We start from the raw sequence: 27880 nt of genomic DNA, 5'->3' as shown, positions 1-27880 counted from the left end.
CCTCCACCCACCCCCTTCCTTCCACCTGCAATTGGTCTATTGGCCTAGTAATTTTATAAACTTCCATCAAGTCTCGCATCAGTCTCCAATGCTCCAGAGAAAACAATCCAAGTTTGTCCAACCTCTAACCCTGGCATCATTCTGGTAATTCTACTCAATGCTGATGAAGGTTAGCATTACCATACACCTTCTTTACCACTCTATGTGATGCCATGGTAGGGAGACTAATTCAAGACAACAAACACCAGAGAGGCAGCTTATTTTGGTTTTATTTCCTCATTCTATGTGCCCCGTGGTGTGGTCCTCCTGCACGAAGGATCGGGGATTGGCGGCGGGCAGCCCATCTCTGCCAGTGATGGTCCTGTCCAGAGCTGGCTTCCTTTCACTCGTTCTCACACTTGAACCAGTACTTGTTGATGGATCGGGGATATCGAGGCCAAGCAAAGGCCACTCGTTTGGTGTCAAGGTCAACGCGGTAATATTTATCTGAAATTAGAGAGTGAAGAGCTTTGTTCTCTGTTTGGGCCACATGATAGAGACTGCGTTATGACCCACACCTCTCTGCGTGACTCTGGACCCTGGTTCCCAGTCTCCACTACAGAGGTCCAGGTCCAGCAACACTCTCCCAACACTCAGTGCTCCACCCACATCCCACGAATGAGCATCTCCCAAGGAAGTCCAAAAGGACCCTGATCCCTTTATCCTGTGAATCGCAAGCACTTTGGATGCCAGGAATAGCCGTGGCATCTCAGGGTTTGGGCCAAAGGACCGGGGGGGAGTCAATGGAAAATGGCCTTCAGCAAGCCAAATCCCACAGATTCTACAAATGTGAGATATGAAGAGAGAAACACCCAGCAGATTGTGCAGCGTCTGGGGAGAGAGGCAGAGTGAATGCTTCAGGTCTAAGTCCCTGAGCAACGCAAAATGTTGCCTCAGTATCTCCTTTCATTGAGGTTACCGAACGGCTGAATAATTCCAGCACCCTCTGGTTTTATTTACAGAGTGAACTGGCGACAAGTGACTGTGGTGGTTCATTGTCACTGATCTGATGATTCCTCATCTAGAAGATCCAGAACTTTGTCCAGGTGGTCCCAGATCAAGTGAAATCTAACCTATTGACCCCAGGTCCAATAAGCCTTGACCAGGTGGCTCTAGTTCCAATGAACTTTAAACCAGTGACCACATGCAGTCTGCACATCAACATCTGGTTCAAAATCCAGCTGTGCCTCGTGCTAACACATAACATGGGGGCTTGGAAGGGTGGCGTTGTTGGACGAAGACGCCTCTCCTAGCCAGGGATAACGTGGCGACGAGTGTCCCTAGGGTGGGGTAGGGACTGCGCTGCTCACCTCTGACAAAGAAGTAGACGCTCTGGCTGGGCACGAGGGTGAAGGCATCCTCCTCGCTGGACGAGTGCTTCCTGTGCCAACGCTTGTGCTGTCGTCTCCAGTGTTTCCGTCCTCTCCTCCGGCCGCGCCCTTCCCGCTTGCGCACCATGAAAAGTTTGCCGATCATTGCCGAGTCCACTTTACAAGGGATCCCGCGCCAGTGTTGACTGATGGAGAACGGGCCAGAGGTGCCGTCTGCAAGAAGAGGCAGGGACAACATCAGTGAGACTGACCCAGGTCGACAAGCAGAGTGTGGGCGTCAATGTTTGAATCAATGCAACAATAGCGATGATGGAATTAAACACAGTGCTGGTGGAATCAGCAGGTCAGCCAGTATCTCTGGAAGTCAGGGATAGACGCCTTTTCAAAGAGCGTGGAAACAGGTCCTTCAGCCCAACTCACCCTTGCTGCCCAAGTTGAGCCATTTGTGATGGTGGTCCTGCCTGTTTTTGGCCCATATCTTTCTAAACCTTTCCTATCCATGTACCTGTCCAAGTGCCTTTGAAATTATGTTATTGTATCTTCCTCACTACCTCCTCCAGCATCTCGTTCCATATACCCACCATCCATTGTGTGAAAAAAATTGCCTCAGGTACCTCATAAATCTTTCCCTTCCCACCTTTAACTTATGTCGTCTAGTTCTTGATTTCCCCACGCTAGGTAATACACTCTGTATTCACCCTAAACAAGTTGGTCAAGATTTTATACACCTCTATAAGATTACCCCTCGGCCTCCTGCGCTGTTTGGGTCAGTTCCCTTCTGTCTAAGAGCCGTAGAGCAGCAGATATCACAGAGGAGTAGTGAGGGAGGGTCTCACAGAAGTCATGTCGGAGAGAGGAGGACTTCTTAGACATATCTTGAAGAGATTATGCAGCGGTGCAGAAAAATGAAGCTGTTCGAAACTTGCATAAAACTCAAAGTGCTGGAGTAACTCAGTGGGTCAGGCAATATTTGTGGAATCCCAACCTGAAACATCACCAATCCATGTCTTCCAGAGGTAGACACAAAATGCTGGAGTAACTCAGCGGGTGAGGCAGCATCTCTGGAGAGAAGGAATGGGTGATGCTTCGGGTCGAGACCCTTCTTCAGACGGATGGCAGGGGAAGGGGCGGGACAAGGATAGAATGTAGGCAGAAACAGAAAGATGGGTGGGAGAACTGGGAAGGGGGAGGGGATGGAGAGAGAAAGCAAGGGCTATCTGAAGTTAGGTTATATCTCACTCACTCACTTACCGACCCCAACTGCACTTTATTCAATGCCAGATCCACGCCCTCAACAAACGCTTCTCGGGACCATGTCCTCCAGAGAGTCTGCCTGACCTGTTGAGTTACTCCCAACACTTTGTGTTTTGTGAGAAAACATAATGGATGGGAAATGTGTGCCTTACTTATCCCAGGTAAAAGAAAGGGATCGAAGGAAATTGCAGCAAATTAAAAAAATGAAAAAGCGGGCCTGAAAAAGCAGTAGGTAAGAATACTGAGTTTGAAGAAGGGCCCAAAACACCACCTATCAGTCTGAAGGAGGGTCCCAACCTGAAACAGCACCTATCCACTCCCACCACAAATGCTGCCTGACCTGCTGAGTTCTTCCAGCACATTGTGTTTTACTGAAGCTGAAAGTAAAATGGGCCAAGAATAACACATAAGGAGAGATGTGAGAGAATTCTCAAGAGGCAATGCTAGAACACAAGGAGCAGAACAAACAGTTGCAGAGGTTTACCACTTGAGATGGATCCAAAGAGATCTGAGAAGAAATCGTCCCAGTTGTCAGCCATCAGGTAGGCGTACCTCTGGAAGGGGATGGACATGGGTATCGCTGCACATTCTGCCTGTGTGGGCTGATATTCAAAGACATACTGCCAGTAATGTTTGCCTGTGGAGGAAGATAGAACATAGAACAGTACAGCAGAGGAACGGGCCCTTCAGCCCACCGTGCCCATGCCAAACATGATGTCGAAGTAAAGGAGTTTCCACCGCCGACACATGATGTATATTCCTCCATTACCTGCATATCGATGTGCCTATCTAAAAGTCTCCAAGCACCACTATCGTATCTGCCTCAACCACCACTAGCAGCAAGTTACAGAAACCCACCACTCTCAATGTTAAGAAAAACCTGTCCTGTACATCTTCCTTAAACTTTGCCTCTCTCAAGTTACTGTGCCCTCTAGTCTTTGATATTTCCATCTTTGGTAAATGGTTCTGACTCTCTATGCCTCTCATAATCTTATATTACTAAAAGTCTGATCTTGTTTCACTTTCTGTTGTTCTGTATATTGTTTTTAGAAAAGACGCTGCCACTTACGGCTGTGATTTTTGGCCATCTTACTCAGACTCCCCTCTGCTACGCAGGACAAGAGGATTATCCCCATCAATGCAAAATTAAAGAGGTATTAGTGTTTAAAAAATGTTAAGATTCTCTCTCCTGAAGACCACACCCCTTCCGGAGGGACTATAAAACCCAGATGTGTTGAGTGCCTCAGTCCGTCTCTGCAAAATGGGGGAGCGAGAGGGTCACGTCTTTCAGTCTGAGCTGTGAATAACACTGAACACATGTCTACTCAACTGAGTGGTTTACTGACCTGTCAGTGCCCTTAATTTGGTTAGAAAATATAGTTTGGAAATGCTAAAGCTGTGATGCTTTTGGTTTGGAAATGCTAAAGCTGTGTTGGTTTTGGTTTGGAAATGCTAAAGCTGTGTTGCCTTTGGTTTGGAAATGCGAAAGCCGTGTTGCCTAGTTGCCTTGCCTAATTAAAGTTGCCTTGCCTACTATATCATTAAAAGTCTAATCTTGACCACTTCCTGTTGGCGCTTTATATTGAATTTAGAAAAAAGCGCTACCACGTATGGCTGTGATTTTTGGCCATCTAACTCAGAGTCCCCCTCCGCTCATCAGGTGCCGACAATTTTTCCCATCGATGAAAAATAAAAGAGTTATTAGTGTTTCAAAAATGTTGAGATTCTCTCTCCTGTCAATCATTCCATGAAAGCCACGCCCCTTCTGGTGGGAGGAGGGGAGGGACAATAAAACGCAGAAGTGTGGGCGTGGCTCAGTCTCTGCAAGATGGAGGAGGGAGATATCACGACTCACTGTCTTTAGTGGACAAGCACCCTGCTTGAAATGGTATGAAACTGCACTTGAATTTGGTGGCCTTGCACCCTGCTTGAAATGGAATTTCAAGGAATAGCCGTGATTCAACTGCCAGCCCACCAGCTATGAGTGAGCTGCCAGCACAACAGGCTTGAGTGACTGAGCCGCCAGCCCAAGAATCCATTCGGCCCACAATGGCCATACTGGCCCTCTGGAAACCAGTCCATTCAGCCCACAACACCCATACTAGCGCTCCAGAAATCCCCCCCCCCCTACTGCCCACCAATATTGGAATTGGTGGAGAGGTGGAATTTTGCATTGGGGGACCAGCCCTCCTGTGTGATGCTGGGACCCAACGGATCCCACTTAGTCTAGTTTTATATATTTCTCTCAGGCAAAGCTGACTGGAGCCGAATTCTGTTACATTTGCGATTAGATAGCTCATTGAACTGATGCGCAGAATCCCCGTCTTACCCTTGAAGAAATACACTTGCTCCTTCCCATGGATGCCGGATGCAGGAATGGCCAGGGCTGCATCGAGCTGGGTCGGAATTCCTGGGAAGCCATCCTTGATTGGCCTGGGAAAGCCTTCCTCCATTATCCCATCGTTGAAACGCCAGTACATCATGCCCTGTGGGAGGAGCAAGAGGTTCCACAGAGGCACTGCTGTCCCCACACGCACCACCACAACACGCACCACGTCAACATACCTTCGAGGTAAAGAGCAAAATCCAGAGACGATCGACGCTCCTCCCCTCAGGTGGGGCAAAGCAGTTCTGTGATCGCTCACAACTCCCTCATCACCGCCCCAACACACACGCCTCAATACACATCATACGAACACACCATCCCAATGCACAATATCCCAACACATCACTCACTGCCGTCCCTGCAGACACCGTCCTAGCAGACACCATCCCAGCAGACATCACCCAACATGCACTGCCCTAACAGATCCCTCAGTCTGGGTGGGGTGACCAATAGTTGACCCTCAGCCTTATCCTTGTTTATCTACTTTACCAACTCCTCCCATAGTTCACTGTGGAGCTCAATAAATGCAACATGAAGTAGCAACTGCAGCTCAAACACAGAAACAACAACAACCAGTCCGGCCCCATCAGTCCCTCATTCAGCAGACCTTGAACAGATAGGTCAGTCCCACGCAGTTTATTCGAGTGAAGGCAGCATCGATGGGGCCCTGCACGCCCCACACATCCAGAATCTGCTTGGGATATCCAGCAACAACACCTTTCTTATCCAGTTCATAAAAATATTGTCCTGGGGAGAGAGGAAGAGAATGGGTCAGAGTGAAGCTCCGTCTGCACCGTCCCATCACACACGCCCAGGGTCAGGCCTAGACGGAAGCTCCCTCTACACTGGGTAAAGGTTAGTCTCTGTCCCACACTTCATTCCTAGTGAGCTCCCCCGCCATCTCCTGCACCATCTGGGGGAGGTGATGTTGGAGTTCACCCCAAGCCCGCTTGATTTACAGAAAAACAGCCTCAACCTCCAGATGCAGCTAGACGGGGGTGGGCAGTGTTCAACCCGACTGCCTTCCCCTCTCCGGGAATGAGTGTCACTGGCTCTCTGGATGCCTGTAAGAAATGGTGGGAGCCAAAGACATGGCAGTGGGTTGGGACAACATTTGACTGTATTGTCTTTGACATATAAACTTCAGAGTAAAAGAGGTTCTCTTCTGCCGAGGTGGGTGGAGTGAGGGGGGTGGGACATTTTCCCCAGGATTAGAACAATAAATACTAGAGAGCATAGCTTCAAGGTGAGAGGGGCAAAGTTTGAGAGATGTGTGGGTCTAGTTTATTTATACAGAGGGAGGTGGGCATCTGGAAGGTGGTGGTGGTGGATGCAGATACATAATGGGGTTCCAGAGGTTTTCAGATAATATATAGGATATTATATGGATCTATATGGATATATAGAGAATGGAGGGATATGGATCAGGTGCAGGCAGAGATTTATCCTGGCATCATGTTTGGCACAGACATTGTTTGCTGAAGGGTCTGCTCCTGTGCTGTACTGTACTATGTTCTGTGCATGGTGGGAATCAGCCCAAGGGTCTGAATGGTCTTGCCCTGCCGGGGCACACAGCTTACCCTGGAAAGCAAAGATCGATCCATTCTTGAGGTCGGTGAATGCATCAAAAGGCTTATCAGTGAGACACAGGTTACCATGCACAAGATCGTGGATAGGCACCAGTTCTGGGCTCCACTCCTGAGTGGGCTCCTGTTCCTGAATGGGCACCAGTACTGGGCTCCACTCCTGAGTGGGCTCCTGTTCCTGAATGGGCACCAGTACTGGGCTCCACTCCTGAGTGGGCTCCTGTTCCTGAATGGGCACCAGTACTGGGCTCCACTCCTGAGTGGGCTCCTGTTCCTGAATGGGCACCAGTACTGGGCTCCACTCCTGAGTGGGCTCCTGTTCATGAATGGGCACCAGTTCTGGGCTCCACTCCTGAGTGGGTTCCTGTTCATAGGTGGGCTCTGGTTCATGGGTGGGCTCCTGTTCCACATCTGGTTGCAGTCTAGGATTCATATCTGGATACTCTTCATACGTGCCGTTAGTCTGGAAGTCGGAGTCATGCGTGTCAAAATCATAAACATCTTCCTCAGGAATGGCAAAGACATCTCCACGTGCTGACAATGGAACAAAAGATTGTTATCAACTCTAGCAAACCTATCATTCCTCACAGAGTGAAGCTCCCTCTACACTGTACCACCATGCATGCATTGGTATTGACAAGGGGAAGGACATGGATGAGTGTGAGATCAGAGAGGGGTATGCCGATATTCTAGGCTTTGTCGATATTGGGGAGCAGGAGATGTTGTGCTTCTTGAAAGGTGGATAAATCCCCAGGGCTAGATGGAATCTATCCCAGATTACTGAGGAAGGCAAAGGAGGAGATTGCTGGGACCTTGAGTGATACTTGTAACCACAATAGATAAGGTGAGCTGCTGGATGTCCGGATAATAGCCAATGCTGTTTAAGATGGCCAGTGAGCCTATACTTGTGGAGGGGAAATTATTGGAGAAGATTCGTGACAGGATTTAATCATATCTGTGTGAGCATCTATGCGTCATTTATTTATTTGCCTCTGTACTCCATAATTTGAGATTTGTAATAGAAAAAAATCACATGTGGTTAAATTGTATTTCATTTATATGACACAACAATGTCATGTAAATGAAAGTAGTCATGTTTAGTATTTTGTTGCATGTCCTTTGCATGCAATGACTACTTGAAGTCTGTGATTCATGGACATCACCAGTTGCTGGGTGTCTCCTCCGGTGATGCTCTGCCAGGCCTGTATTGCAGCCATCTTTAGCTAATGCATGTTTTGGGGGCTAGTCCCCTTCAGTTTTCTCTTCAATATATAAAAGGTATGCTCAGTGGGTTCAGATCAGGTGATTGACTTTCCCATTCAAGAATTGACCATTTTTTAGCTTTGAAAAACTCCTTTGTTGCTTTAGCAGTATGTTTGAGATCATTGTCTTGCTGTGGAATGAACCGCCGGCCAATGAGTTTTGAGGCATTTGTTTGAACTTGAGCAGATAGGATGTGTCTATACACTTCAGAATTCATTGTGCTACTACCATTAGCAGTTGTATCATCAATGAAAATAAGTGAGCCAGTCCCTTCAGCAGCCATATATGCCCAGGCAGTAACACCACCACCACTGTGTTTCACAGATGAGGGGGTATGCTTTGGATCTTGGGCAGTTCCTTCTCTCCTCCATACTTTGCTCTTGCCATCACTCTAATGTAAGTTAATCTTCATCTCATCTGTCCACAATCCCTTTTTTCCAGATCTGTGGTTGCTCTTTTAAGTACTTCTTGGCAAACTGTAACCCGGACATCCTATTTTTGCGACTAACCAGTGGTTCGCATCTTGCAGTGTAGCCTCTGTATTTCTGTTCATCAAGTCTTCTGTGGACAATGGTCATTGATAAATCCACACCTGACTCCTGAAGAGTGTTTCTGATCTGTTGGACAGATGTTTGGGTTTTTTTTCTTTTGTCATCAGCTTGGCCTATCAGTCCCTTTGTGAATAGTAAGCTCACTAGTGCTCTCTTTCTTCTTAACAATGAAACAGTTGATTTTGGTACGCCTAAGGTTTAGCTGATGTCTCCAACAGTTTCATTATTGTTTCTCAGTCTCATAAAGGCTTCTTTGACTTTCATTGGCACAACTTTGGTCCTCATGTTGACAAACAGCAATAAAAGTTTCCAAAGGTGATGGAAAAACTGGAGCAAAGACTAGGTGCTGAGAGCTCACTTATACCTGCATTAAAGAGGCAATTAAACACACCTGAGCAATTACAAACACCTGTGAAGCCATTTGTCCCAAACATTATGGTGCTCTGAAATGAGGGAACTATGTATAAATACAGCTGTCATTTCTACATGGTGAAACCAAAATGTATAAAAATGCCCTTAATAAAATCTGACAATGTGCACTTTAACCACATGTGATTTTTTCTATTACAAATGTCAAATTGTGGAGTACAGAGGGAAATAAATAAATGATGCGTCTTTGTCCCAAACATTACGGAGGGCACTGTCAGTGTCAATGTGCTTTGCAAAGCTGTGTACAGTTTTTGTGTGTAGATGTCTGTGTATATGGCAGTGTGTTACAATGTGTGTGAGTTGATGTGTGAGACTGTGTCAGAGAGTGTAACGTGCGTTAATGTGCGTGACGATGTGTGCGCAGTTTAATTGAGGTGTGTGTTTGGAAGCAGTTTACTTTTCACACAGACGGTGTGGTAGTCCCTGCAGCAACTGCCGTAGAAGGCACAGACGGCATCACACTGGCATTTCACCATCGGCTGGAAGCCCACATCGCACCGGCCGGCACAGGATTCTGCAGAACACAACACAGGACACTCACCAACCCATGTTCAACAGTCATCATGTCAACAGCTTCAGATCTCCCCTCCACCATACAGTGATCCTTCATCTCCCTCCCACAGCCTGGTGCTCCATCACCGTTCCTCCCACAGCGCGGCGCCCCATGTCAGGAGCAAGAGAGACGGAGAGGGAGAAACAGATAAAGAGAGAGGCAAGGAGGAAGAGATAGAAACAGACAGACAGATTGAGGAAGAGAGTCAGAGAGAATGAAAGGCAGAGAGGGAGGGAGCCTGACTGCCCACCGTTTAGCATTCCATACTACCCCACCGCCAGCACTCTCTGCTCTGCGACCACTGAAGGTGATCTCAGGAACTATAGCCATTCCCTTACTCTTCCCTCTTGTAGGAATGTATCTAGCATCTCCTTGAAGATCTCATATTGTCTCTTTACAGATATTCCTGCCAATCCTCAGTCACATTGTTGTTCGCTCTTTCCGAAGTTCAACACTTGAGGAAAGTAGGCTTCCCATCAGGGGAGAACCGGTCTGACTAAAGTAGGCCGTCGTTGTCACTGGATACCTGAACAGGTCACCAATTGCCCGCAGAGACCAGGCGATAAGCTGGAGGAAGAGTCCAAGTTACCTTCGTCTGCCACTACGGCACCAAGGGCCGAGAAGGAGAGAAAGATCATCAGTAGCTCCATTGCCGAACTCTGCTGGACTCTGGAATGGGGTTTCAGGATTTAACCTGCTTGTGTTTGTGTTGTTGCGACATTTGTTTGAACTATTCTGTTGACCTGCTGTGACGTTCAGCAAAAGGCAGCAGCCCATCGATTTTTTAATGTTGCGTAAATCACGAAAATTCTGAAGATTTAGAAAATAAGCTTTTTTCTCATTGACCCACTTTGCAGACATAATTTGCTTCTCCCTTCGAGGTGTCCTACTGGCATTCTGGGTCAATGGCTCATGCCCCAACTCCACAGGACAGTGCAGTGAATGTTTGGGACATCTTGTGTTGTGCTTGAATAAACACGGGGTTCCAAGACTTTTAACCTTCAATTACTCTGCACTATTTATCTTCTGGGGCGGATCTTAAAATCAGCCAGAAATACGTTGGTCATTTCCCTAAGCACCACACTCCCCTGAGGTGGTGACAGATCACTTCAGTTCCCACAATGCTGTGCTCCCTCACCACCCATCTCTTCCCCCCTCTCTCTTCCTTCCCCCTTCCCCCCCTCCCCCCACCCTCCCTCCCCCCCCCTCCCCCTTCCCCCCCTCCCTTCCCCTACACCCCCATCCCCTCACTCTCATCCCTCCCTTCTTCCCCCTCCTCTCCTCCCTACACCCCCCTCCCCCCTCTCGGCCCCCCTCCCCCCCCCCCCTTGGTCCCTCCCTCCCCCCCCCCCCCCCCCCCCTCGGCCTCCCTCCCCCCCCCCCCCCCCCCCCCCCCCCCCCCCCCCCCCCCCCCCCCCCCCCCCCCCCCCCCCCCCCCCCCTCCCCTCCCCCTCCCTCCCCCCCCCCCCCCTCCCCCCCTCTCCCCCCCCCCCCCCCCGTGTGACGCTGTCTCTGTGCAAGTGGGACCTGACCTCTAGTGAGAATGGTTTGAAAATTCCATTGCTTTGTTAATTGCAACTGATCTGTGAGGAGGGACTGTGAATAGATGATGGTCACACAGCAAAAAGAACGCGGCATCTGAAATATAGTGAATAATTGCTGGGAAATGTGAAGTAAAATGGACTCTGAAACACCATTCAGGCCCATCTGTGGAGACCTTATCACAAACAGTGAAGGCAGGACTTCTGCAAAATCTTACCTGAAATTGTATTCCGATATCCAGTCCTGAAGGTTGCATGGCTGCTGGATAGTGAGGTGCTAATCATATTCTAATTTGGTAATTTGACGACATGATTGCTGTCATTCATTCCATTATTAACACAGCACAGGGACATGTCCTTAAGCCCACAACATCCATGTTGGACGTAATGCCAAGGTTAAACAATTTCCTGTCTACACATGATCCATATAAGACACAAAATGCTGGAGTACCTCAGTGGACTGGCAGCATCTCTGAGGAGAAGGAATGGGTGACGTTTTGGGTCGAGGTCTGAAGGGTCTCGACTCGAAATCACACAGACTGTTTGGAGTCTGTAGACTGGGCAATGTTCAAGGACTCGGCAACGGACTTGAACGAATATGCCACAGTCGTTACAGACTTCATAAAGAAATGTGTGGTGGACTGCATCCCTACAAAAACCTTCCGAGTGTTTCCCAATCAGAAACCTTGGATGAACTTTGAGATCCGCACTCTCCTGAAGTCCAGATACAGGGCATTCACCTCCAATGATACAGTGGCCTACATGAAGACCAGATACGACCTTGGTAAGGCCATCAAAAAGGCCAAAAGGGACTTCTGCTCCAAACTGGAGGACGAGGCAGATGTTCGGCAGCTGTGGCAGGGTCTGAATGCAATCACCTCCTACAAGGCAAAAACAGGAGGCAGCTCGAATGCCGGTGTTACATCACTCCCTGACGAGCTCAATGCGTTTTACGCACGCTTTGACAGGGAGAATACTGATGTGCCTTCCCGAGCCCCCATTCGCTGTGATGGCATTTCAGTCTCAGTCACAGAGGCCGATGTCAGGAAATCCTTCAGAGGGGTGAACCCCCGAAAAGCACCTGGTCCTGATGGTATACCCGGTCGTGTTCTAAAAACCTGTGCGGACCAACTGGCGGGAGTTTTTACGGACATTTTCAACCTCTCACTTCTGAGGTCTGAGGTCCCCACCTGCTTTAAAAGGGCATCAATTATACCGGTGCCCAAGAAGAGTAAGGTGACGTGCCTCAATGACTATCGACCAGTGGCACTAACGCCGGTGGTGACGAAGTGCTTTGAGAGGTTGATCATGGAGCAAATCAACTCCTACCTTGACAAAAACCTGGACCCACTGCAGTTCGCGTACCGCCACAACAGATCAACGGTGGATGCAATCTCGCTGGCCCTCCACTCCGCACTGGACCACTTGGACAACAAAAACTCATATGTCAGACTGTTATTCATTGATTACAGCTCGGCATTTAATAAAATCATCCCCTCCAAACTGGTTAGCAAGCTCGCAGAACTGGGTCTCTGTGCATCCCTCTGCAACTGGATCCTCGACTTCCTCATCCACAGACTAGTCTGTTCGTATTGGTGGAAATGTGTCAGCCTCAATAACAATCAGCACGGGAGCACCTAAAGGCTGCGTGCTCAGCCCTCTGCTGTACTCACTCTACACCCATGACTGCGTAGCGAACCACAGTGCGAACTCCATCATCAAGTTCGCTGATGACACCACTATTGTGGAGCGTATCAATGATGGGGACGAGTCAGAATACAGAAGAGAGATCGAGCAACTGTCCATATGGTGTCAGCGCAATAACCTGGCCCTCAACACCAGCAAAACAAGGAACTGATTGTGGACTTTGGAAGGAGTAGGAGGGGGACCCACAGCCCCATTTATATCAATATGATGGTTGAAAGGGTCAAGAACTTCAAATTCCTGGGCGTGCACATCTCTGAAGATCTTTCCTGGTCCGAGAACACTAACGCAATTATCAAAAAAGCTCATCAGCGCCTCTACTTCCTGAGAAGATTACTGAGAGTCGGATTGTCAAGGAAGACTCTCTCTAACTTCTACAGGTGCACAGTCGAGAGCATGCTGACCAGTTGCATTGTGGCTTGGTTCGGCAATTTGAGTGCCCTGGAGAGGAAAAGACTACAAAAAGTAGTAAACACTGCCCAGTCCATCATCAGCTCTGACCTTCCTTCCATCGAGGGGATTTATCGCAGTCGCTGCCTCAAAAAGGCTGGCAGTATCATCAAAGACCCACACCATCCTGGACACACACTCTTCTCCCTGCTACCTTCAGGTAGAAGGTACAGGAGCCTGAAGACTGCAACAACCAGGTTCAGGAATAGCTACTTCCCCTCAGCCATCAGGCATTTAACCTGGCTCGGACAAAACTTTGATTATTAATAACCACTTTCTGTTATTTGCACTTTACCAGTTTAATTATTCATGTGTGTATATATTTATATCATGGTATATGGACACATTTATCTGTTTTGTAGTAAATGCCTACTATTTTTTTCTGTGTGCTTAAGCAAAGCAAGAATTTCATTGTCCTATACAGGGACACATGACAATAAACTCACTTGAACTTGAACATTCATTCTCACCAGAGATGCTGCCAGTCACTCTGAGTTACTCCAACATTTTGTGTCTATCTTCGATGTAAACCAGCATCTGCAGTTTCTTCCTACACATCCATATCCCTCCATTCCCTGCATATCAATGTGTCTATCCAAAATCCTTTTAGACACTTGCATTTGTCTTTCATTAGAACTGTGCAAGGGCAAACATGCAGAAGGTCATTGCGGGATGGAGTCAGGGAACTCGTGGACTGTTCACAAGGTTGGTGTTCACTTTGGCTTTTCTAGTCGTTCTAATCCAGAGGAGACCCCTCCCCTGACCAGGAATAGTTTGAAATCAGTCTCTGTTTCTCATTCCACGGAGTGCCTAAGGATTTCCAGCGTATTTTATGTGTTTGGAATCTATAGGATCTTTGATAGCTATGGGATCTTTAGGCAGTGCCGTTCTAGAGTCCTCCAGTATCCCGGCGTGCCGCGGGAGGGCAGCAAAGATCTTATAGCGGAGCGCTCCGCTATAAGATCTTTGATGGGCAGTGCCGGGCCGGTCCTCCTGCATCCCGGCGTTCCGCGGGAGTGCAGTGCCGGGTCGGTCCTCCAGTATCCCGGCGTGCCGCGGACAGTGCTGTGAGAGTGAGCGGCCCGATTCGCTGCCATGGGCAACGGGCGGAGCGCGGCCCGGGTAAGGGACACGGGCCCGAAGCCCGGCTCACCGCGGGGGGGGGAGAAAGATGAGGGGACAGGATGGGAAGATCGGGGAGAGGGAAGCACGCAGACCTCTGCTCTCCATTCCCACTGCCCCTCAGCCCCACCTCTTCCCCCTCACCCCTCACTATAGACAGTAGGTGCAGGAGTAGGCCATTCGGCCCTTCGAGCCAGCACCGCCATTCAGTGTGATCATGGCTGATCATCCCCAATCAGTACCCCGTTCCTGCCTTCTCCCCATATCCCCTGACTCCGCTATCTTTATGAGCCCTATCTAGTTCTCTCACCACTTCGTCCTCATCCCCATCTCTTCCCCCTCAACCACCTCTGCCCCCCCACCAACTCATTTCATCCCCACATTGAGTACTCTCCCAACCTGTCACAGACCTTGGTGCCTTGCATTCCCCCCTTGGGGGGAATAATGAAACTCCCCACCACCCTAACCTGACCCATCCCCTTGAACTGCTACGACATCCAACCACGCCACTTATTTAAACCAACAAACTTTTGCTCAGGAGGGAGTATTCTCATCTGCTGGTGGGTCTGATTTACCAGTCAAGGGTTGTTGCTCTGTTCCCTGCCTTTTTACCTCTTTCTCTCTTGTTCTCTGACCAGGGCAGTGAACCCACCAGTAAGTTGGTGCTCGCTTCGAAATGGAAAGGCGCTTTGTCCAAAGTGGGAGTCTCCCTCTCGAGCTGGTGTTCGGGATCTTTCCGAACTGGTGGAAAGTACGAACAAGAACAACTACTACCAGTCGGGATGCGAGCTGAGTCTCTCAAGCATGCATGCACTGGCTGGCCCTTTCCTCGCTTCATCTCTCTCTTCTTCCCAGTCTTTCCTTACAAATCGCAGCATATTGATCAGGAATTCCAGGTACCTCTGGTGATCCAAAGCTCAGCGTCTGTTTACTCTTATAGAATTGAAATGTCACTGGATAAATGCGGTTAATCCCCTCTGTCATAAAACAAACATAATAGATTATTTAAATCATTTGAAAGATCCAGCACGGAAACAGGCCATTTGGCTCACTGAGCCTGCACTGACCATCGATCACCCCTTCACAATAGTTCCATATGGAAAGAAGAAAATGCAGATGCTGGTTGACAAAAAAAGACCCAGTGCTGGAGTGACTTAGTGGGTCAGGCAGCATCTCTGGAGACATGAATTGGTGACGTTTTGGGTCAGGACCCTTCTACTGATCCAAAACGTCACCTGCTGAGTTACTCCAGTACTTTGTCTTTTTTTCACATTTGTTCTATGTTATGTCATTTTCTCATATGGTCCTTGCACACTGAGGGATATTTACAGAGACCAATTAACTTACAAACCACTAGCCTTTTAGATCAGGGAGGAAACCAGGGGAGACCCACATGGTCACAGGGTGAATGTGCAAATTCCACACAGACAGCACCTGAGGTCTGGACCGAGACTGGGTCTCGTTCGCTGTGAGGCAGCGACTCTACGAGCTGCACCACTGTGCTGGTTAGGTGGCTGTGCTGGTGGTCAGAATAATTTGCACCATACAGAGAGTGTACATCCAAGGTTGTTGAGAGAAGTTGAGGAGGGGTGGATGTTAGAGATAGTGGGAGGGCTGCTGCATCCTCCTGATCTTCTCTAGATATGGGGAAGGTGCCAGATTGGAAAGTGATACAAAAACTGGGGGCACAGTTTAAGGTATTGGGTGGAGATTTATAGATTATGGAGGGTCAATTAGTCCACAAACAGTCCTTTTGGCCCAACTCATCCATAGTGACCAAGGTGCCTATTGAATCTAGTCCCATTTACCTACATTTGTCCCATGTCCCCCTAAATCGTTCACTGTACCTGTCCAGGTGTCTTGTGAACATTATAATTTTACGTGTCTCTGCTACTTCCCTTGGCGGGTTGTTCTGTATGTCCACGACCGTGTATGTGAAAAACTTGCCCTTCAAATTATGAGTCTTCTTTGGACACACAGCTTATTTATTTATTTTACTTTTCTTTTTCATCGGTTGGAGCTGCATACTAAATCTCGTTGCACTGACGTGCAATGACAATAAAATATATTATTATCATAGCTATAGGATCTTTGGGCAGTGCCGTTCTAGAGTCCTATGATGGTTGGCATTTCCTTACCATTACCATTAAATCATCGTGTTTGAAATGTGACTTGATTTCCTTGTCTTCTGCCTGTCTCTATGGGCAGGGCAGCTCGCATTGTTTATTCACATGATCAGTTCCCTTCAGTTTCATGCGTTCAATGCAGAAATGATCTTCCCTTGCCCATTGTTTGATGCTTAACTTTTAAATAATCTCTTGTTGATGGCATATTGAGGAGAAAAATACTTTTAAACTAGGTACAGAAAGATCTTGTAATAATTCAGAACCAAAGGAAATTGTTAACATTTGAACATTTAACCGTTGTAATCTGCAACCATTTTCTAACTTAATATACTTCACAAGCATAAAATATTTTATGTGTCTGTTTAGAAAGACACATGGATGTGCAGGGAATGGGGAGACATGGAACACATGCAGATAGAGGAGGTTAGTTTAACTTGGCATCACATTTGACACAGACATTGTGGGCTCAAAGGGTCTGTGCGTGCGCAGTTCTGTTCCATGAAAGAGAAATAGGAAGATATAGGGCAGAATTGTAGTGCAGCGGCAGAGTTACAGTGCCAGAAACCCGGGTTTGATCCAAACTACAGGTGCTGTCTGAGTGGAGTTTACATGTTCTCCCTGTGACCGCATGGGTTTTCTCCGGTTTCCTCCCACATTCCAAAGACATGCAGGTTTGGAGGTTAAATGCCTTCTGTAAATTGCCCCTGGTGTGGAGGATGCAAAACTGGAATAACATTGTGTATGGGTGATCGTTGGTCAGCGCGGACTTGAAGAGCTCTATCTCCCAAATTAAAATGTTGAGATGAGAGGGGTGAGGTTAACACGGGGTGAAGGGGCTGAATGGCCTGTTCCTTAGCTGAAATGCTGAGTAGGTATATCAAGTTAGTGCTTGAAAATAGATTGAGCTTCCTCTGTTTTTATTTTGGATTTCCAGCATCTGTGGCTTCTTGCTGCTCTTTTGAAACTAGCTGGTCACGGGACATGTTTATTGAATTCAGAGCAGAGCCAAGCACGAAATGAAGAAGCACCGGTATTTGATGCTTAGTTACTGGGCCCAGAGTTTTATCCACCTGAGTTAATGTATCCAAACACCACTGCTCAAATGACTCCTGCTCACAGAATACTTTGTTTTATTTCCCCTTTTAGGATATTGAGTTCATTGCAAGGGGCTCCTTGGGACCAATTCTGAAAGTCCGCCAAAGGACTGTGGAGAAGACTTACGCATTGAAAGTACGTATATGCACAGGGAGCAAATGTATAAGTGTAAGCTGAACATTCCCAGGATAGTGCGGGTTAGACGTACAGTGAATCTTCCTTGGCACCGAACCATCACACACCTCCAGGGTCAGGCACAGAGTGAAGCTCCGTCTACAACGTCCCATCACACACTCTCAGATACAGTGAGGTTCCTCTACACTGTCCATCTACGCTATCTGATCACACACTGTGAGAGCAGGGACAGCAGGGGTTAGGTACAGTATGAAAGTCTGCCTAGACTATATTGATAACATGCTTCATTTCAAGCTAAACAAAAGTATTTTGCTGGATATGTCTCAAACCCGCCCGCTGACAGTGTTTGTTTGTGGACGATACAATGTGAACTCTTCAATTCATTGGTAGTAGAAGTAGAGTGAAAATGATGGAAGATTCGTGCGGTTAGGCTGGGGTGAAAGCACGTCCTGAATGGTTGACTTGTTGCTGGTGAACGAGCTTGCCCTGTACACAGTCACGCTGCAGCTTCTGACTGTATCCAATGCTTCCCCCAAGGTGCTACTGAAGGCGGAGGTTGTGCGACAGGGAGTCCTGCAGCAATGCAAGGATGCAGTTGTAATCCAGGTACTGAGTCTGCGTGCAACTGGATCTACCTATCAGTTCCTTCTGTCTATCACCCCTCTGCCCCCATCCCACCCCCAATCCGACCTACCCATGACATCAAACACAGATTGCATGTGATTTATCGTAAACTTTTATATCTCAACCCTCTAATAAGAACCAGGATCTTCAGCAAGCAGCATCTGGATCCTGCTTCTGGTTGATCTAATCTCAGCTTTATAATAGGCAACACAGAGGTCCAGTAGAGAGGGCTGCTGTCTCACAGGACCAGAGACCTAGGTTCAATCCTGACCTTGGGCACAGTGTGTGTGAAGTTTGCACGTTCACCAATGCAGGCACATCCCAGATCAAAACTACGCACCAATCCGGGTGCAGTCTCGTCTGAGTTCCATAAACTTCATCACAGCTTAATACTTTCATACTGCATACCCTTTGCAAAAAAAAGCCTTTTCCATTTGCCTTCTAGCTTTAGGGCCATTTGGATAAAGGAATTTGCAAATATAGAATCCACAGATCACTATCCAAAAAATTGAGATGAGGGACAAAATTAGCTACTAGGGATTTTATGTGAAGAAAAGTGAATAAACAGCCTGACGAAGGTTCCCGACCCAAGACGCCACCCATTCATGTTCTCCAGATGCTGCCTGAACCGCTGAGTTACTCTGGCTGTATGTGTCTTTAAAAAAAAATAAACACAACAGTCCCATTCTCTCTGGGAGGGACAAAGATTTACCTTTATAAACCCGTGCTCGGTCTTTTCCTGGATCATTTGTCCTTGACCATGACATTCAGTCAAAATCCTTCCTTTATCTCATTTGCATCTATCCTCATCATCCTAAATACTGTTTCCAAGCAAGGTTGCTTTAGAAAGCTTGCTGGTAATAATGCCATTGGCTGCTATTCTATTTTGCTACTTTGCTATGGAGTTGTTTTTCAAAGTTGCCTTCTTAATTTTGATATCATTGTTTGATGCAAAATGTTTCTGCCTGCTCGGAGCCTGAGACAGGGACCTTGGACCTAGACAATATTGGTGAAAAGCCCGTCTTGTTCGTGTGGTGAGCTAATGGGCGAGAAGCTCCTATGTGGAGCTTCCAACTTTGCCCCATGACGGGGCAGTTCATTGCCACAGATGGCTGCGGAAGCCAAGTCAATGGATATTTTTAAGGTTGACAGATTCTTGATTAGTAAAGATGTCAGGGTCTATGGGGGGAAGGCAGGAGAATGGGGTTGAGAGGAAAAGATAGATCAATCATGATTAAATGGCAGAGGAGATACGATGGGCCGAATGGCCTAATTCAGTCCTAGAACTTCTGAAATGATGAAGTCGAGCAGGGCCACCTGGTCCAGTTGGAACTATCCATCCATCCCGCACTAATCTCATGTTGTCACGGTTTCCCTGCGGCTAATCAGAAACCCTGTGTAATATCTTTCCACCCGAAGTTAAAAAAAGGCACACTTCCCTGAAAGTGGCAAACACATGAAGGTAGAGTGGTAAACAAGGCATATAGCATACGGGATATTGAGTATAAGAGTTGGCGAGTCATGTTGCAGCTTTATAGGGATTTGGTTCAGCTGCATTGTGTGCAGTTCCAGTCACCTCATTAAAAGAAGTTTGTGGAGGTTTCGGAGGGTGCAGTTTGCCAGAATGCTGCTTGGATTAGTGGGTTTTAGTTATAAGGAGAGGCTGGTCAGCAACATGGATATGGAGGAATATGGATCATGTGGAACCAGAGGAGATTAGTTTAACTTGGCATCATGTTCTGCACAGAGGTGGGAGAGAGATGGGTACTGTGGGGCAAAGGGCCTGTTCCTGTGGTGCACTGTTTTATGTTCAATGTTCCTGTCCAGGTGTAGGGGTCTGTGGGACCAGTTGATCTCCTCTGCTAAAAACTCTACCCAGGCTCAGTAGGTCAAATCTCCCCTTAGTTGGGTGTTCTCTGATAAAATAATACAATAGCTAGAAGTTATTTGTTCTGGTGAGTTTTGTATTTGAGGTAAAACAAAGAGAAACATTTTTTCATGGGGCAGGGAGAGTGGGAATCTGGAGCTGTAAATATCTGGGGGACAAATTCTGTTGGATTAGACATGGAGCCAAGATGAGCAGGAGGTAAGATGTAGATTAGCTGGGGTTGAGCACTGTAACAATGTAACCCAGTTACAATCTGCACCACCCCCCCCCCCCCCCCCCCGCAATGTGGATCCTGTTGTTGCTACAGTGTTCGTCCCACCACTCTTCTCCCTTCCTCCTGCTGCCCGCACCTTGGGAGCAGTTTGTGGAAATGCTCTTTTTTCTTCTCGTTCAATTCCCAGAAGCAGGTCCTCCATCCCTTCGTGCAGGGAGTTCGGGAATGTTGGCAGACTTCACGGCTGCTCTTCATTAGTGAGTTCACCGGCGTGCCGCTGAGCTCCCGGCACCGGCTGGGTTTTTGTGGTGCAGTGTGTGTGTGTGTGTGTGTCTTAGTTACCGGCCTTTAGAGTAGCATCTCTTCCTGTCGCTCCACCCTTGCTGTTACCGAAGCACGCCAGATTGTTCAGGTGCCTTTGTGAATTACGTGAGATCACTCTCAACTAAAGATTATAGAGGAGCATAATCTTTGCTCTCAACCAACAAGGAGAGCAACTGAGCCAGCAAGGAGAATAAAGAGTGGTCTGACCTTTAATACCCTGGGTGCAGGGAGGTTCACTCAAACAATAGCTAGGTGAGGGACTTGAGATGCATGTTGAAACTGGAAAAAGCCTGGTGTGTTGCTGTATTGGAACCTTTTCTGGGAACAGGTTAAACCGTGAACTTCCAACTGTGAGCTGAATTAATCTTCACGTCTATAGGGGTGAGAGAATGGTGAATCACGTTAATTCGATTGTTTCTTGAGGCAGCACGATGTTAAGTAGCTGAACAGGCTCTTGTGTAAGTTTGAGATAAGCTGGGGACAGACATGGTTAAATGAGAGAGTGAAGGAGATGAAAAGCCTGAAATGTCGATGTTTGTAGGAGTCGGCTGTTTGATAAAGTCATACAGGGCCTTCGGCACAACTTATCCACATCGATGCTTTGGGATTGGGGATTGTTTGTTATCTAACTGGAGAGACTGAGTAAAGTTAAGAGGAATTGAGGTGTTCTAGTGCATGAATCACAAAAGGCTTGCATGCAGCTAGTTATGAAGGCAAACAGCACTGTGGCCTCCATTGTGAAGGGGTTGGAGTTTAAGAATGGGGAGGTTTTGTTCCAATTGCACAGGGTGTTGGTGAGACCTCACCGAGAATACTGTGCATAGTATTGGCCTCGTTAGTTTAAAAAAAAAATGTGGGAGCAATGGAGACAACCCATTGTTGATTCCCCAGGCTAATTCCTGGGGTGAGAAAGTAGGCCTACCAAGAGAGATGAGCCATTTTCAGCCAGTATTCTTTGGAGTTTAGAAGAATGAAGGGTGACCTTATTCAAAGAGGAAGTGGTTGAGGTGGACACAATTACGATTAAAAGGCATTTGGATAGTCACGTTTGCACAGCACAGCGAAATTAGGCATGATGGGATAGGTTTAGAGAGATGTGGACCTCGGTTGGGTAAATCGGACAAGCTTATATGGACATCTTGGTTTGCAAGGATGTTGGGCCGATTGGCCTGATTCCATGACTGATGATCTGAGTTGCTCCTGGTATCGGGATGGTTTCAAGCTCTGATTTTGGTTGAGCCGGGAGTCTCTGGGAGTCTCTGAGCCCTGCTGAAATGTCCCACCTCAGGGTGGCTGGCTGACTGAATGACGACCTGACTGCTCTGGTTCTCCTTGCAGAGTGCGACTACCACCATGATGGGGACCTTGGCAGATTCTGGGCCGCCCAGAAGCCGCTGGCGGAGGGCAGAGTGCGGGTGTTCGCAGCTGAGTTGGGTTCTGCCATTGGTGAGTGTTTGGGAAGATGGGGGGGAGGGGTTGGGACTGGGAGGGGTGTTGAGGGAACTGTGCTCTGTCGGAGGGGCAGTGAGGGAGGGCTGCACTGTGGGAGGGGCAGTGAGGGAGCACCACACTGGGAGAAATGGTGAGGGAGCGTCGCACTGTGGAAGGGGGCAGAGAAGGAGTGAAGTGCTGTGCAGAGGGAGCACTCTATAGAAAGTGAAAATGAGTGGGGATGGGATGATGTGGTAGGATCATTTTGCAGTGTTTGGAAATGGCAAAGAATTATGCATCTCTGTTTGCTTTTTTGTCTCCTGAGGTTTCCTTCATGATTTTGGAGTTATTCACCGGGACGTGAAGGTAGGGAGAGGTTACTCTTGCCCTGTGGCCCATATCCTGTTGCACTGAGTGAGGAGCGGTGAGGGAGCGTTGTTCTATGGGGAGTACCACGCGTTGGGAGGGGCGGTGAGGGGGTGCCACGCAGTGGGAGGCGCGGTCAGGGAGCGCTGCACTATGGGAGTTTTTTTCCGAGGGGAGGGGATTCAAGTACCAAGGATATAAGTTTAAGGTGAGAGGCGAAAGTAACTCAGACGTGGTGGGGATATGGAATGAGTTATCAGAAGACCTAGTTGAGGCAAGTACCGTAAAGACATTTAAAATACATTTGGACAGGTATATGGATAGAGCTAGTTTAGATACAACACCTTGGTTGGCATGGGCTAGTTTCTGGGCTGTATGACTATGGTGGACCTCGCCGCACTCGAAGCTGGGAATAAGATATGGAAATGCGGAAGAGCTGGCGAGACCGTCTGGGTCGCTGCTATCTTCTGAGCTCCTGCATCAAGGAGTGGAGACCACACGGAGGTAATTGTTTGTAATGGGGGGGAAGGGGAGGGGGAGGCTGAGTAGTGACAGACAGTGGTGTTGAGGTTCTGCCGAGTTACTATAGCCAGCGATGGTTCATTATCCCAGTGTTGCTGTGGTCAGAGAGGTGAAGGTAAACGTCTGTGGTGAAGCACTTTAAATTCTGACCTTTAACCTTTTCAGATGGAGAACGTTCTTCTGAACGAGCGAGGTAAGAACGAATGTGACTGGATTGTAAGATTGAGTTGCTGATTACAGTGGGGCAAGGAGGCTGCTGTTCGGCCCATCCAGCATGCCAGCTCTCTGCAGGTCGCCCTTCGGTCTCATTGTAGTCCTGCCTGTTCACTCCCCTCTAACATTTATTTAATTTCCTCCCAACACCACTGTCCATTTCTGCCTCCACTCACGGCCTGGGCACAGAGTTACAGGCATTATCCCTCACTGTGTAAGAATGTTCTCCCATCCCCTCTATCCCCATTCTAAAACCTTCAACCCATGCCCCAGTCCTTGTAACTTCAACTAATGGAAAAATGGTGTCAAGTTTAAAGGGTTCAGAAAAGATTTACAAGGATGTTGATAGGACTAGAGGCCGTGAGTTATAGGGAGAGGTTGAGTAGGCTGGGTCTCTATTCAATGTAATCATGGCTGATCATCCCCAATCAGTACCCCGTTCTTGCCTTCTCCCCATATCCCCTGACTCCGCTATCATTAAGAGCCCTATCTAACTCTCTCTTGAAAGTATCCAAAGAACCGGTCTGCACCGCCCTCTGAGGCAGAGAATTTCACGGACTCACAACTCTCAAAATGTGTTTCCTCATCTCCGTTCTAGATGGCTTACCACTTATTCTTAAACTGTGGCCCCTGTTTCTGGACTCCCCCAACATCGGGAACATGTTTTCGGCCTCTATCGTGTATAAACCCTTAATAAACTTTCATGTTTCAATAAGATCCTCTCTCATCTTTCTAAACTCCAGAGTAGTTTAGAAAGATGAGACTGTCATATGCTGTGAAAAAGCACAGTCGCTCCATTCTCTCAGCATACGACAGTCCCGCCATCCCGGGATTTACCTTTGTAAACCTACGCTGCACTCCCTCAATAGCAAAAATGTCCTTCCTCAAATTAGGGGATCAAAACTGCACACAATACTCCAGGAGTGGTCTCACTAGGGCCCTGTACAACTGCAGAACTACCTCTTTGCTCCTATACTCAATTCCTCTTGTTATGAAGGCCAACATGCCATTCGCTTTCATCACTGCCTGCTGTACCTGCATGCTTACATTCTCTCTCTCTCTCTCTCTCTCTTTCCTCACTCCCTCATCCTCTATCTCACTCATCTATCTTTGTGCTTTTGTTTGTTTTCTCTCTCGCTCCTGCGCTCTCACTTTTTCTCTTTCATTCCCCCACTCTCAGGCCACCTGATATTGACGGATTTTGGATTGTCCCGCAGACTGTGGCGAGGAGAGAGAGCGAGCACCATCTGTGGAACTATTGGCTACATGGGTGAGCCAAGGGTGTGGGCAAGGCATGCTGTGCCGAGCTGAAGATCAGGGACTGTGTTGGGTGGAGGTTTTGGGGAGCGATGCGGTGACTAGGAGTGTGGGGATCCATGCGGATAGGAGCGATGTTATCACCGCCTCTGAGCTCCAGCTTCTGCTGCTCATGTTTGACCCGATTGTGTTCACAGCTCCTGAGGTGTTGAGGGGCAGCCCCTACAATCACTCAGCTGACTGGTGGTCCCTTGGAATCCTGCTCTACATTCTGATTGCTGGCAAGGTAATGGCGGTGGGGAGGAGAATGTGCCAGCGATCTGGTGTAATACCCAGGGTGCAGTAGCGGACTGACCAGGATGTCAGCTTGCCCAATGGCGTGGATCCCTGATGAAGTGGGCCCCTATATCAAGTGGACCCCTTATGAAGTGGGGCCCTCTTTATCTCCTGGCAACCAATATATTTAGACCTAGTCCACCACTGCCAGGGTGGGTGGGAAGTTGAGGAAGACTGTCTCCTGTTTCTGCTCCGGTTACCCCAACCTTTGTTTTGCCCCTATTCCAATCTTGTGGAACATCCCACCATAGACCGCCTGGCTTTTGGAATCACTTCTTCACTCCGCACTCTCACGTTCTCTCCTTCCTCACATCCCACCAACCTGATGTCCACATTGATCTCCCCCCCCCGCCCCCCCCCCCTCCCCCGCTGGGGAAGGGAATTTGGGGAAAAGGCCGCAGCAAGCGTCCTGACTTGTCACGCTTGCTTTCGCTGGGGTGTGCTCGGTAAACGGAGCACTAGAATCTGTCCTGTCCACACCCCCACCCCGTCTGATCAACCACATCCCCCCGCTTGACCCCCTCCCTCCCTATTTAACCATTCCCTCGTCCAGGCCAATTGATCCAGTCGCCCTCTTCCTCACTCCCCCGGCTGATCGAAACCCTCCCTCAATCGGACCCCTCCATCCCGACCACCACTCTCCCATCGATCCCACCTGGAATGTTAAAGGTTTAGGAACAGCAGGCTCTCTTCCCAGCCGAAGGCAGGGGCAGCAAGAGCAGGCTGGCAAATGGTTCCGTTACTGCTTCTAATGAGGGGTCTGCTCTTCATGTTTCTCTCTTCCCCTCCCTCTCTTCCCCCCACCTCCCTCTCTTTCTCTCCCCCTACATCCCTCCTCTCCTCCCCCCCCCCCCCCCACCGCTCCCTCATCCTTCCCCCACTTCTGTCTCTCTCACTCTCTCTCTCCCACCTCTCTCTCTCCCCATCTATCTCCCACCTCTTTCTGACCCCATCTCTCTCCAACCTCTTTCTGAGTCCCCCCCCCCTACCCCTCTCCCTCTCCCCTTCCCTCACTCCCCAACCCTCCCTCTCCCAGTTTCCTGTGGAGCCTCAGGATGACCATGCCGCGATGCTGGCCAGCGTGCAACGAGCCCACCTCCCTCCGCCGGCCCCCGTCAGTCGGAGCCTCGACTTTCTCCTTGCAGAGGTACCCCTCCCTACCCCTCCCCGCTGCTCACTGCACCCTCTCCATGCTCCTTTCGCATGTGGGTGGGAGGGTGGTGAGAGTAGGAAAAGCAGATAGGGATTGGGGGCGGTGAGAGGAAGGGTTGGGGGAGAAGATGGGATCGGGCAAGAACTCTGGGAGGTGTGGAGGGTGAGAACCTGGGTGAGATGGTGGGGGATTGAGGGAGAAAGGAGAAGGGGCGGGGGAGAGGGATTTGCGAGAACGGGGAAGGATAGGGAGGAGGAGTTGGACGAGAGGGTGAGGTGGGGAGGGTTTGGGGATTCAGGGAAGGTGTTGGCAGAGCGGAGAAGGCTTGGTGGCAGCAGGGAGGCTCAGGGAAGGGGTGTGGTGGGAATGGTTGGGGGCTTCAGGGAGGGAGGGGGAGGCCAGGAAGGAGTTCAGGGAGGGGTTGGGGAATGAGACGGGGGTGAGGTAATGGACGGGAGAGGCAAGGGAGGGATTGGGGAGCGGGGGAAGGGGTTGGCGAGTGTTGGGGATTCAGGAGTGGTTGGGGAGAGTGGTGGGGTATAGTTAGGGGTTCAGGGAGGGGAGGGGGAGGTTGGGTGCAGGGCGGTGAGTGGTTGGAGGTTCGGGGAGGGGTTGGGATTTGGGGGGGAGGGTTGGGGATTGGGGCGAAGGTTCAGGGAGAAGGAGGAGTTTGGGGTGCGGGGGGGTGGTTGGTGGTCAGGGAGGGGGGGGGAAGGGTTGGGGTTTTGGGGGCGTTGTGGAAGCGGGGCAGGGGTGGCTGGGGTTTGGGGGACTGATTGAGGTTTAGGAGGCGGGGAGGGGTCTGACTGTGTTCACCACCCTCACCAGCCCGTTCTCCCCACCAGCTGCTGTGTGCCGACCCCCAGCGCCGCCTGCACCGCCTCGACGCTTTCAGTGAGCACTGCTTCTTCCATGGCCTGCCCTTCGACCCTGTGCTCCTGCAGCAGCTGCCCCTGGAGCCAAGTCAGGTGGCGGGTGATGGACCCTCCCTGTCTCAGCACCCACCCCACCTCTTCCCTGATTTCGACTGGGAGCCGCTTGCTGACTCCGAGACGCCCCTGGCAGCGTGAAGGGACGCACTTACCGGTCGCTCGTCTGTGAGTCACTCACGTGTAACTCAGCTCCGTCCAAATCATACAGTGCCCTCCATAATGTTTGGGACAAAGACCCATCATTTATTTATTTGCCTCTGTACTCCACAATTTGAGATTTGTAATTGAAACAATCACATGTGGTTAAAGTGCACATTGTCAGATTTTAATAAACTCATTTTTATACATTTTGGTCTCACCATGTTGAAATTACAGCAGTGTTTATACATAGACCCCCCATTTCAGGGCACCATAATGTTTGGGACATAACAATGTCATGTAAATGAAAGTAGTCATGTTTAGTATTTTGTTGCATATCCTTTGCATGCAATGACTGCTTGAAGTCTGCGATTCATGGACATCACCAGTTGCTGGGTGTCTTCTCTGGTGATGCTCTGCCAGGCCTATATTGCAGCCATATTTAGCATTGTTTTGGGGGCTAGTCCCCTTCAGTTTTCTCTTCAGCAAAAAAGGCATGCTCAATTGGGTTCAGATCAGGTGATTGAATTTCCCAATCAAGAATTGATCATTTTTTAGCTTTGAAAAACTCCTTTGTTGCTTTAGCAGTATGTTTGGGATCATTGCTGAGTTTCTCCAGCATTTTTGTGTAACCTGTTTGGGATCATTGTCTTGCTGTAGAATGAACCGCCAGCCAATGAGTTTTGAGGCATTTGTTTGAACTTAAGCAGATAGGATGTGTCTATACACTTCAGAATTCATGATGCTACTACCATCAGCAGTTGTATCATCAATGAAGATAAGTTAGCCAGTACCTTCAGCAGCCATACATGTCCAGGTCATAACACCCCCACTACCGTGTTTCACAGATGAGGTGGTATGCTTTGGATCTTGGGCAGTTCCTTCTCTCCTCCATACTTTGCTCTTGCCATCACTCT

At 48.8% G+C, this 27880-nt stretch overlaps 2 protein-coding genes across 6 annotated transcripts; one reads left to right on the top strand and one right to left on the bottom strand.

The window, feature by feature from the left end:
• Positions 1–251: 251 nt before the first annotated feature.
• On the bottom strand, positions 252–10106 carry LOC129710602 (vitronectin-like). Its single transcript, XM_055657728.1, is given in 9 exon segments — positions 252–426; positions 428–486; positions 1350–1583; positions 3109–3261; positions 4954–5110; positions 5618–5757; positions 6591–7130; positions 9237–9353; positions 9982–10106. Coding segments are annotated over 9 exon segments (1611 nt in total). The 5' UTR covers positions 10043–10106; the 3' UTR covers positions 252–276.
• A 3985-nt stretch (positions 10107–14091) lies between these two features.
• On the top strand, positions 14092–27170 carry LOC129710604 (ribosomal protein S6 kinase-related protein-like). Of its 5 annotated transcripts, none has more exons than XM_055657735.1 (12): positions 14092–14209; positions 14848–14960; positions 17482–17565; positions 18103–18171; positions 20479–20548; positions 21954–22061; positions 22372–22412; positions 23100–23127; positions 24328–24417; positions 24602–24690; positions 25777–25887; positions 26739–27170. In XM_055657735.1, exons 2-12 carry the CDS (start codon positions 14886–14888, stop codon positions 26961–26963), a joined length of 990 nt encoding a protein of 329 aa, XP_055513710.1. In that variant the 5' UTR covers positions 14092–14209; positions 14848–14885; the 3' UTR covers positions 26964–27170. The 5 variants fall into 5 exon arrangements, with proteins under 5 accessions (XP_055513710.1, XP_055513706.1, XP_055513708.1 ...); XM_055657731.1 differs by having other exon boundaries at positions 14848–15105; XM_055657736.1 differs by lacking the exon at positions 14848–14960 and having other exon boundaries at positions 14120–14209.
• Positions 27171–27880: the final 710 nt, after the last annotated feature.

The sequence above is a fragment of the Leucoraja erinacea genome, chromosome 28 (genome assembly GCF_028641065.1).
Source record: "Leucoraja erinacea ecotype New England chromosome 28, Leri_hhj_1, whole genome shotgun sequence".
NCBI lineage: Eukaryota > Metazoa > Chordata > Chondrichthyes > Rajiformes > Rajidae > Leucoraja > Leucoraja erinaceus.
This window is presented reverse-complemented; position numbering and strand designations above follow the sequence as displayed.